We start from the raw sequence: 12,940 nt of genomic DNA on the forward strand, positions 1-12,940 counted from the left end.
GTGTCAGATTGATTATTTATTTTAGTGGTTTGAGTCACATGACAAATGGAAAATTTTAGGAATGAAACCGTAGATGATTAGTTAATTAAGGGTTACCTTTATATTTAATGTTTAAAATAATTTTCTGACATCATATTCTCCTGAAATTGAGGTAACAAAGTTCATCACGGTTTTGATGAAACACTATGTAGATAACTATATAGGTATACGTATTTCACAAAAATTTGGCATTATATTAACCAAAATTGCTGAATTTCAAGGGAAATAAAATACTATTAAATTTTTTGTGCAATTGCCGTCGTCTGTCCAGATTAAGGAACTTCCTATGGAAGCCAACAAAGTATTAAGCATGATGGATATGCTTAAGGATTATTATAAAAGAAATATTTCTTCTCTGATTATTAGCTCTATTTAGCTATTAGAGCTATGTATTGTGTTTATATATAATCATAGTACTCTATCTACTTATATTCTATTATTCCTCAAAAATCAAAAACTCATTTTAAAAAATTTTATTATTCAATTTATATTTAATTAAATTATTAATATTTGTATTTATTTTTATTTGTGATTTAATTAGCAATTCTATTAAAATCAATCGTTTTTGTCTGAAGCGCAATAAATATTTTGACATTTATAGGCCGCAACAGTGTGACAGCTGCACGAAATGAGTATTCAACTGTCAAATAAAATAACGTATCATGCTTTTCATGTGTACAGCAATAACAACAATAACAACACTAATAACAATAACAGCTTAACGGAAATAATAGCAACAAAAAACCACGCTAAACATGCAACGAAATAATGTTGTCAAAGCAATATGTGACGAAAAATAATATTTATGCTTCCAACAAACAACGAAAACAACAACAACAACAATTATGGTTTCAAAATTGGTTTAAGCAGACTAAGAGGCTGCAACAACAATGCTGACAACAATGGCTGTGTCATCCTACAAATTTATGTGAATTGCCATCATTGCAATATGGCAACTACGGCCTGCAGACTTAACAGCACGTTTTAAAAATCTCACACGAAGCTTCAAAATAGAATTAAATCATTTAAATTCATTCACAATAGTGTGTCACAGCCTTCACAAATAAGTAAAGGTTGGACTTATATTGCATAAACTGACGGCTTTAAACACTTTTTATTTATTATTTTTATTAATAATAATTATTAGATTTGCTTAATGTATTCTACTGATTAAAGTCACATTAAATTATGAGTTAAATGAGATATATTTAATAGTGTCAATCCTTTGGCCATTTAAAAGTTCAGCTAATCATCATAATCATTATTTTTCTCTTTTTTCTCAACTTTTATCTACTTTTCATTTTAAACAAGGCAATCTTCTTTGCTTCATCAGCATATTTTTCTTGGTAACCTCAACTTTCGAAACGCGTCTACTGAAGTAGATCATCGTATATGAAGCATAATGCGTTACCTGATACGATCTAAGAATATTAAAATGTTCATCTCTCCCCCTCTTTACATATTTTGATACAATTAATTTTAATAGGTCTTAATATAGATTATTGAAACCTTTCAATCGAACTTTTTAGGATCCTTAGCGTTTATTAAAGTAAATAAAATGATTTATACTGGTCATATACAATATATAATATAGAATATGAATTGTAAAAACTCTTTTTTCATTGTTTATGTGATAAATAAACGTATGGTTTTATGTATAACAAATATTTAATTCTAAATATCATCTTAGATCGTGTGATTTCAATTAAGCATTTAAGGTGGTTCATTTATAAACACAACTTAAAAACGATTTTAATTTTAAATACTTTCTTAAATTAAAAAAAAAAGCTGTGGAAAACTAGATCTAATTTCTAGAAAACTAGAAATAAGTAGTTGATCGAAACTATTTTGTGTAATTTATAACATTAAATTATATATAATTTGTCTTGTTTGATCAAATTATATTTATTTTTGTTTAATTTAAAATCTCACAAAATAATAGTTTTATTATAATAGTATTAATATTACATGCTTAAAGTTTTCTCAAAAAAGCATCTTTCTGCATTTACAATTTACTTACTACTGATGAAATTATAATTCTCATGCTGTTTAATGAATCTTTAACACGTTAATAACTGAAACAATAGTCAATGTCTTGATATTCAAAATGGCCAAGAAATTAGGAATGAGTGTATATTATATAAAATTGTTTTAGAGCATATATATTAAAAATAAAGAATAAAGGCAAGAATAAAATATTAAGACAAAATAAATTAAACAAAACTCCAGAAAAAAAGAAAAATGTCATCAGTAAAACTGAGGTATATTTAAAGCCCAAAGTTGATTCATTCTGCAAAAGAGCTATTGAATCTCTTGAAACTAAAGACGTGGTTGAATAAAATCGAATTTTGGAAAAAAAGGTTATTGTTTTATTGGTTATCTTACCGACTTAACATATCAGCCAATGTGTTAAATGTTATTATTTGAATTAATAAAAAAGGAACTAACTAACTAAGTATAATTCTATTTATAAATAAATATTTCGTTACTCCAATGCTTTGATCTGACTATTTGTAATTTATTAACCAATATCTAGTAGTTTTGTACATTATTTAAACCAATTTATGACATTAGTTATTTTCTATTTGATTTAAAAACAAAATTATATTTTCTATTATATTTAAAGAATTATTTTGATTTCTTTAAAGTTTAACTTCAAGATTAAAGTGCACGAAAATGTGTCGGCGCAAATTATCTAGACTCCAAGTCCAAAAAATAAGCAATTATTAATCATAAAATTGCTGTTTTTTAACTCATCCAAATAATGTACTTATTTTCTTTAATGTCTCGAAAGAATGAGTTTTCATTAATCCCATAACAAGAAGAGCTCTGAATTCAAAAAACAAAGACAAAAACTTTAAGAAGAAAAAATAGAAAACCGCAAAAGGAATTCATTATGAGCACAGACTTCAACATCGCCGGTTGCTGTTTTCGTATTTCATTGAACAATGATGGCAGCTGAAATTGTGGAACAAAAACCACAGCCACAGCCACAGCAACGACAACGGCAACGTCGAAAGAAGTTGGCGAAATTAAATCCTGGAATCCTGTGAAAAGCACGTAAGAAATAAGTGGAGCATCGTCATCAGTAGAGCCTAAGTCGGTGCTGTTGTGAATGCTGTTGGCAATGATGACGAAGACGACGATAAAATGTTTACAGCATACAATTTTTGAAGTTGTTGCAATGAGTACGAGTGGATGAAATACCTCTGATGTGAATGAATGTTGGAGAATGTTGGCAAAAAAAATGTGAAAATATGAATTTCAAGCATAAATTATAATATAAGAAAGCAAGCAAGAAACTGAGAAATGTGTGGCAACATTATCTCAAGCATCATCATTCTTCGTAAGTTTAAAAAATAAGTAAGAATTGCATGGGGAACATTTTAAAACAAAAGCTGCTGCAAGCCCCTCGCTATCTAAATGAAAATGAAGTGCTGACAGTGATGTTACTTGCCAGCATTTTTGCAATTTAAACATGGCAAGACAAGAAGTATAGCAGCAACATCTACGACAATAGCATTAGCAGTAAAGTAATGCCAAGAAAAGCACACCTGATGCGTTACTCAAGCCCATGCTGAAGCAGCTCTAATATGCACACAATATAACTAGTGCTACGGTGAGGCACTTTTTACGTTTCGCTGTTGTTTTGTTGCGTTCCTTGCGTCACGTTGCGCTGCGTTGTTTAATTTACGCGCTGCTATTATTTTAATTTTTTATGCTACAACGGCGTAAAATGACTTCTCACTCTTACAGCAGACACACTAGCAGCGAAAATAATAGCAACATCAAATACAACGACATGGTAAACAACGCAAACGCTTGCAATAACTTCCTTAACAACAAGCTCCAGCAGAGGTTGCCACTTAAATTAAGGAAAGCTGAAGAAAGGTTTTTTTACTCCTAGTTGAAGTGTGCAGTGTGGCTATGTGTGGCTATGTGTGGCTGTGCGTTGCTTGTACAACAAAAGCGCACCTAACCGTATTAAGCACAAATTCTAAGCAATCCTGCTACCTTCTTTTTCTTCATCTTATTTTTTCCTTGTTCTTCTCACTTCCTACTGCCCGAGAGACAATGCGCACATCAGGCAACAGGATGTTTTGTGCCTGCCGGCGGATAAAAGTAAGCGTTGTTCGCTTGTTGGTGGGTCTATCTTGACTTTAAGTCACACGGTTGTTGTGTAGTTTTGTCGGTTGATTGTTTGTTGTTAAGTCCATCCGGTTTCTACGGGCTTTGTATTTATTTATGTAGGAACGTTGCTACTTTTGCAAACTGCTGCCACAGTGCTGCCACACTGCTGAATGGTGCGGTTTTGTACTGCACAAAATATTTAGTAGGGAAAAACCTCAGAGCAGATAAAATATACGTAAAATATATAATGTTCGGTAAAAAATGTTATAAATAAAAAACAATTTTGTTGCCAAAAATAATGCCACAAATCATTCTCGTTTTCTTAGTCTGCTGTTGCCATTGCCGTTGTTGCATCTTTTATGTCCTTTTAGTGTTCCCATTGTTCCAGCAGATTTTGTTGCTTTTTAAGCCAGCAAGCTTTTCTTTGCATTTTCATTATTCATTTTATCCCTTCGACTTTTTTTTAGTTTTTTTAGTTTTATACTCTGCTTGTACCCGCATTTTGCGTTATTATGGATACATTATTACGTCGGTTGAAATCGGATACTTACCGCCTTGTTGAAGTACAAACAATAGTTTACTGACCGTACCATATTGCCACAGTAGTTGCTCCAATCCTTAGTTTTAATCTCTTTGCATAGATACGGAAACGGAGCATACCTGGAAACACTTACTTGGCGCAGTGTTAATGCCTTCGTAATTATAACAGACAAACAATGCAAAAATGTTTAAATTTATTTTATTTCAGAGATGATTCTAAATGAAACAATGACTACGAAGTTTTAAACGAAACAGAATTCGTTTTCTACTTTTTTTGAGAATACAACAACATAGATTGCAGATGATTTCAAGGAATGATTATTTATTTAAGTTTTAAGTACGTAACAAAAGAACAGAACCGAACAAACGTTGATGAATAGAGAAATAATGAGATTATAGACTACAGTGTTAAAACGCGTTAAGAAGAGATATAAATTAAATAATTAAAAAAGCAATATATATTTGAATAGCAACGGAAAGAATATTTTAATTTAAATAATAAAAACTAGTAGTAAAAAATATTAAAATAAATAGTAAAAATAAATAAATAAATAGCAAAAAACTAAAAACTTGCAATAACAGCGAGTGAAGAATTTGATCAGAAACGATCAGATATAGTCCATTTTCAGAACTGAACGGAATATAAGTTGTCAAAGTAAAGTCTGACCAAAATATAACATTTAGTAAATAAACCTTTAATATATGTTGTTTCAAGCCAAAACTGAACTGACAATAGGAAAAAAAAACAATAGTTTTCACATTATTACTGATATTCACATTATTAAGATATGCTTAAAGACATATTCACTTCCGTTTCTTACGACTGCAGCACACAAATGGAAAACTACAATGGGCTCTGAAAACTCCTAACTTATTTAAGCTACAATTTATTGAGAGTTAAAACTCTACCGAGAAGGCACAAGATGAAAATGCGAAAGTATGTGGCAATACTCATCTGTTACTGGCCAGTTGGTAACCATATCATGACATTGGCTTTTCCTTTCAACCAAAAACTTAGGAGTTGCAAGAAGAAATATATACAAAATAAACTGAATACGTTGTTTGAGAAAATTTCTTAATTTATTACGCAGATAGTTTTTAAAATATGGATTGTCATAACCGAGTTTTTGGTAACAAAATGGAGTTGCACAGAAGAACAAGCTCCGCCACAACAAGAACCAATAAATCAAATACAGAATTCATAAAAAATAATCACTTGGAATTGAACGGATTACCAAAAACCCCAAAAAAAAAATTTCTTTTGTTTTTAAAATAAGTTTTTTTCATTATTTATCAATCCAATAAATTTATTTAATTGAATCGAACGATTCAAAAAGCCTTGGTTAAAACTATGCAATATAATAATAATGAAAATTATAATTCCTATCCTTATAAAACTCCTTTACATTCTTATGACATTAAAATTTTTATATGGACTTTTCAAGTTGTGTTCGAATAGATATATGAGCGCCTTTTTCATACTCGTTACTATATTTAGGTCCATGAATGTTAGTTAGTACAATGAGTACTATAATTCTCATCCTGATCGAACCGATGTTGTTTTATAAACCCAAGCATTACAATTTTGATATAATTATTTGTTTTTTATAAAACATTGCAATGGGACAATTAAATTGCTAAATTTTTAATTGTTTTTAATTTTTTATCGTAATAAAAACCATTTTTATTTTGCTATATTAAAAATTTCAAGGACTTTATCTAAAGAATCAAAAATAAATAATGCAATCCTAAACATTTTTTAAGATATTAAGAGAAATTCATACCAAAAGTGAAGTATCTTTCATTTAGGTAGGTACTGCACCCCACTCGAGAGACAAAAAAACCCTTTTATTATATATTCTTCTCTAAACTTTATTGTCTCAAGTCCTTCAGAGAAGTATATGTACACACACAGAGTTGTTATTAGTTGCAAATTTGGAAAAAAAACTTGTTCTATACAGTTTTTTTGTTGTTTTTTTTTTGTGGAGGTGGAATACCTTATGTACCATCAAACCGACCGTCGTCGTTCCGACTCCCTATAATTAATATGCAGTATACGGACTAAAACACTAACTCTTAGGCGAGACTTACTCCTCCCCGGAACCACTTTCGCATTACTTCGAGGAGGGTCTCTTTTGTGTTGGCATTTCAAGCCACACTCTTGTGATTTTCGATCTGTGTCCAGACCACCACTTTTTTCACCGCATTTTCTTGATGTTTGCACTATTTATTTTTCTAGTTTCTGTTTCTCCTTTCGAGGTCTAATTTTTTCATTTTGGGAACTTGAATCACATATGACTCTATCGGGCGCTAACTCTCTGGGTTCGCTCTCATCTTTCCCAATATAATTTCGGGATTTATAGATCCAATCGTGCTATTATATTTTCTCTATTTTTGAGCCACCTCACATATATAGTTAACGTATATATATTTATATGAAGCAATGTGCTATATCAACACTATATCAACTATATTAAAAATATATTTCAGTTAATACGTGGAGTCATTTGTAGCCCATTCCCTTGATATATTTTACTTTCCTTATGTAAATCTACCAATGCGATAAAAATTCTATTGACTGTCCAAAATGATTTTGAATGCATAAACGGGGTTACGATACCCAAACTTTGCACATCACTAAAACACTCCATTCCCACCTCTCTCCAACCCGAAAATGAAATAAGTGAAATCAACTTTGACTTGTCAGCAAAGTGAAAAGGGGGAAATAAAAATAAGGTCGAATTTATTTAAGCGCATGTCTCAACACAAACGTCAGTGCGATGTGAATGCAGTAACGTCCAAAGCAACAAGCCATAGCAGCAATCCTCGTTAAATAGCACCTTTCACCTTTTGTCCTTTCTACTGGAACCATTGCCGCATCACTGATTCTGATTTCACTTACACGAAAATAAAACAAAAATCTAAATGCGATGCTGAGGAGCACAAAAGCTGGAATAAAAGCAACGTTTCTGATGCTTCAAAGTTGTGTCGGAAGATGTTGTAAGCTTTAAAGGATTTTTGGAGTTGCAGCACGAAAATAATAACCAATGAGGAATATATAATCAAATGCGAGTGAGTTGGCTAAATGTTAGAAAAATAAAAATATTTTTTTCAACTAAAGGGACTGGATTCCAAAGTTTGAAATATGCAGTAAGGTGCAAATGGAATCCTTTTATGCAAGCACAGATAAGAAACTTCTGATTCAGGGATTTTACTTTATTTTCATTTACCTAAATGTAATGTAACGACGTTACATCAACTTTTAACTAAATTAGTGTATGAAATGCAAAAAATTGTTCTAATTTAATATATTTATAAAGATATAAGTTATAATCCTCATCAAATTGATGTTGTTTATAATAATCTGGATTTCAATTAAACGAATTCAACGTATAACTTTTAATCTTCAAATGTTAAGCTTCTTATGAACGTACTCGTATATGCTTTTCTTACTTATTACTATATAAAAATAGGTATATAATATATTAATGAGAAGATTTCAATGAGGATATTATATTTTTATTAACGTTGCCTTTTCTTTTTAACAATTTCTTGATGTAATCGTACCTCAAATATAAACAAAAATATCAACCATTAAGAAAGGAGTATATATATATTTAGAAATCCTCGCTTCAGTTTCCATATAGAGAGTTCCCATATACTAATCCAATCAAACTAATTTAATATTATAAATTAACTTGTCTTATTGATTTATGATAATTAAATATTTATTTATTTACCACTTTAATTAATTTTCAAACAAATTTAATCCTTTTTTATGGCAAAGAAATTGACTTTAATATAAGATATTTTCCTTCAGTTAAACCTTTCTAATACTAAAATATGTACTTTCATGTTATGGTTTCATGGTTAACCAAAATTTTCTTAAAGAAAACATATTTTAATTAAAAAACTTTATCAGTTTTTGCTTAATGCAATAACCAGAAGGAATATTGCACAATTTTTCCATTAAAAAATATTTTAAGTTCAAATTTCATGCATTTTTTTACAGCTTCCAGTCCAATTCATTCAATGAAATGCGAATATTTTCTTAAAAGATTTTCCATGTTGGATTGCTTACCATTGCAATATGTCACATCGTAAATATGATATTACATGTAATAATCATACAAAAACAATAACAACAACAGCAACAACAAAAATGACAGGAGCAACAAAACCAACGGAAGCAACTGAAGTGACTGAAGCGACAGCAATATGAAAACACTAAAAATTTTGCGCTTTCATCGCTGTCAGAAGCATCATCATTATCCTATCACACAAACAGCAAATACTCGTATATCCTTCATCCTTTGGCAGAAGCCAAAATCGTAATGTTGCAACAACTCCAGTCAAACGGAAACATATAAAATTTTATCGGCAACATTTTTTTGTATTAACAATGTTAAGCACAAAGGAGCAAACATATTCTTCAATCTAATACGCTTTTAGTTGGCTGGGTGAACGCTTCCCTGTTGGGAGCAGTATTAAGTATTAAGGAATCAATATGTTAGGTGTCATACTTACATACTCATTTAACTTATTTTATGGAAACATGCGAAGGTTCGCATCGAAGCGTAACCTTTAACACGTAAGACCGAAATCAGTCAGACAGCAAATCACTTGCGAGCACAAACTTTAAGACCGGAAACGCTGTTTATCGGAAACTGTTTGAGGAATGTAAATGTGTATTCCCAGTATGTAGAGTATGTTAAGTAGAGTATATGGAAGAAAGAAGACTTCAACAATAGAATGGGGTAGTTATAAGTGAAGCAAGGATATCAACAGACAAATTTAATAAATCTTATTTTGTTGATGATGGAAAACAATGAAATTTGTGTAAATGATTTTAGAAACGAGCTCTTTTTAAATATGTAAATAAATAAGTTTATGTTACATATTGAATATACATATTTCAGGAAATTGTTTCTAATATTTTATTTTTTAATAATTAGATATTACAACATGACAAATATAATTGTATTATCTCGGTTTTAATAGATTTTAAACAGTTAAAGCATTAACATCAGCATTTTACGGTTATCTGGCAAAAAGTCTTAAAAAAATTATTCTTCGTTTTTTTAGTGCTATTACCTGGCGATCTTTTCTTATTCTGTTATTGTTTTTTTCTAAATTTTTACCTTATCCAGTATAATAATGTATTAAAAAATATTTGTAGGCATTTAAAAACATTAACTTTGACATTGTATAAAAATAAAGTGCATACATTTATAAAACAAATATCCTTCATTTTTTAATGCTGTGAATTAGCACTCCTGTTCGCTCTGTTATCATGTTTTGAAAATTTCACCACCCTCTTTAATACAAAATGAATTTTCGAAAAGCTTTTTTAAAAGGTTATACATTAACATCAAGTAGCAACCTTGATTTTAGATTTTCTATATAAATTTGAAAAAAGGAAACATATTTTTCGTTTATTTAATGCTTTTAACTGGCACTTTTTTTATTGTAATATTTTTTTCTTCTTTTTAATACAATTAAATTGTGTAAATTATATATTTTTTGAAAAAAGGTATTCAAACATCATAAACGTCGACATTAACATAGCACAAATATTTTTTTTTATTCATTTTGATAAAAAAATTAGACTTTTTGATAAAAAATTGCTTGTTTGTTTCTTTTTTAGTGTTGTTAGTTGGCACTCTTTTTCTAGTTCGTGTCCGTTTTTTTAAATTCATTCTCCTTTCTTAATAATTTGACAGATTTTGGTATATTATCTACATTGTATTTAGCAGATTAAGTAGTTGTTGTGTTTCTATTGATCTAGAACTCTCCTTTGGTTTATATTTTTATGAAAGATGAAAATTGCAATTCTGATAACGATCTGGGGGGGGATATATAAACCAGCACCGCTGGGAATATATGCAGAAAGCACCAAAGCAAGGCAAACTGTCTGTTTTTTCATTCCATTTAATTGTTCTAAGTCTAGAAACCCAGATGAGTGTAATGTAAGTTAATCGGTTTGCTCACTAATTTCTGCTCTGTATTCTTTAAGTTGTTGAGATTTTGTGATAGATTAATGGGGGTTTCATTGCTGCTTGACTGTCAATAAAAATAACTACACTGTATTTGTTTTTGACATGACTTGCAAACATTTTGTCAGTGACTGCCAGCTTAAGCTTCCAGAAGAAACAGATTTTAGGGGAACGTTTTTTTGACAGATTCATCGGTAAGGGATTAAATTAAATTTTTTTCATTTTCCTCTTTCATTTCTTAAGATTTCTTGCTAGGAATGTATTAGCAAATGGCAAAAATTCGCTAAATATGGGCAGCGGAAGGATATCTGCAGACCTGCTAGTGTAACCAACCTAGTATATTCTAGAACTAAATGAATTAAAACAATTTCGATCAATTAATAATATATTTACAACTACGATGAAATAGTTTGGCCACTACTTCTCATACTTACTATGAGGGTTGCTATGGCACACAAATCTACATAAAAATGTTTGAAATGGCAATTAAATTAAGAGACTGTTGGAAAATAAACTAAACTGAAGTTATAAAAGTATCTTTGAGGTAGTTAAAATAATTAATATCAAATCAACATTAACCAATAATAAAAAATGAATGAGCTTAACATTTCTGAATACTGCACACCTTAAAAATAATAATGAATCCGGTACTGTACTCTACAAACAATCCACACATTAATTCTGTACACGTATCTCTTCGATTTTACTATTCTAAATACACAAGCAATGAAAAGTTAGTAGAGAAGAGTTTAAAGATTGGAATATTGTAATATGTTAAATGAATTTAATTAAACTTTGTACAAATCATTTAAAATATTTTATGTTTCACATATGGTCGTAATGTTTAATCGTGAGAACCAAATCGGTACAAAAGTTATTACTGGACAAACCATTCTTCACAACAAGTGCAAAATCGACGGAATGATGGATAATTATAATTTTTGTAACGTACGAAAGCTGCACAGACTGAAGCGTTTAAAATTCGTCGGTAGACGAAGTGCGGGAAACGTACGAATGGAGGCTTTATGAAAAGAGGCTTTACAATGTCAAACAAAATATAATTTATAATAAATATGTTTTTATGGTTTATTACAAATTGATTATTTTTGGATATGACAATGAAACCGGGAGCCGAGACAAACACAAACATTTCAATAAAAAAATTCTGCCCAGTGCACGTATAAAAATGATTGGCATTTCTGAAGTGAACGTCAGAACCACCAAACCCACGTCTCAAGCTACACAGAGAATTGGAATTTTATATAAAATGTTCAAGTTGGTGAGTTGAACAAACGTAATTTAAACATAAATTGAAATATTTTAAAATTATTATTAAATTTTAACAATTCAATTAATATAATTTAATGTGATTTAATTATTTTTATACTTCCGTTTTTCAGTTGATTGTCTGTCTTTTAGCTTTGCTGGGATACACTTCCGCTAAGCCACATTTGATAGCACCTGTCAGCTATGCTACACCAGTTGCTGCAGTAGCCGCTCCAGCAATTCCGGCATATACTGCTCCGTACTATGCCGCCTACACTTCACCTTATCTCGGCTCCTACTCCTATGCCACATATCCGTATGCAACTGCTACGTATCCCTACTTCCTGAGACGCTGAAGCGTGTGTTTTGAAAAAATTTCAATTATACTTTCATATTTTGTTAAATATTTTGTTAAAAAGTTTTACCAAAAAAACAAAAAAAAACGAAAAGCGATTATTCTATTATTGTTATTTTATGCGAATAAAAATATTATTAAAATTTTATGCAAAGTTTTTTTGTTGTTTTTTGCCGCTTTTGCTCTTTGGCTCTTAGGCTTCTGTTATTATTAAATTCTGCCAAAATTTATGCGGTGAAAACCTTGAATTCCTTTAGGCCAATTTCACACGTTTTAAAGGAGCTTATTTTTTATAATATTTCTTTTTTCGGTATACAATATTTAATAAATGTTTTTAGTCAGTGTTTTTTTAATCCACACAAACAGTTAAAAAAATTAGTTTTAAAATTATTACAGAACGTTTATTGATGCTCATATTTCAATTAAATTAAATGAATTCTGTTATTTAAATGATTTTGTTTAATTACTATATTTTTTTTTTCTCAAATTAAAAATTAATTCTACTAAAATATCCTTACAGCTATAGTTACTCAGATTTCAATTCATTTATATTACTTTGTTAAGAGATAATTACTTTCTAATCAGGTGTTGTCGTAGCTTTCGATTCCAACTA

At 29.9% G+C, this 12,940-nt stretch overlaps 1 protein-coding gene across 1 annotated transcript; it reads left to right on the forward strand.

Annotated features, from left to right (window-relative positions):
* Positions 1–11,760: 11,760 nt before the first annotated feature.
* On the forward strand, positions 11,761–12,379 carry LOC119675641. Its single transcript, XM_038086878.1, has 2 exons — positions 11,761–11,985; positions 12,107–12,379. The coding sequence occupies exons 1-2, from the start codon at positions 11,788–11,790 to the stop codon at positions 12,326–12,328; spliced, it is 420 nt and encodes a 139-aa protein (XP_037942806.1). The 5' UTR covers positions 11,761–11,787; the 3' UTR covers positions 12,329–12,379.
* The last annotated feature ends 561 nt before the right edge of the window (positions 12,380–12,940 follow it).

The sequence above is a fragment of the Teleopsis dalmanni genome, chromosome 1 (assembly GCF_002237135.1).
Source record: "Teleopsis dalmanni isolate 2A chromosome 1, ASM223713v2, whole genome shotgun sequence".
Taxonomy (NCBI): domain Eukaryota; kingdom Metazoa; phylum Arthropoda; class Insecta; order Diptera; family Diopsidae; genus Teleopsis; species Teleopsis dalmanni.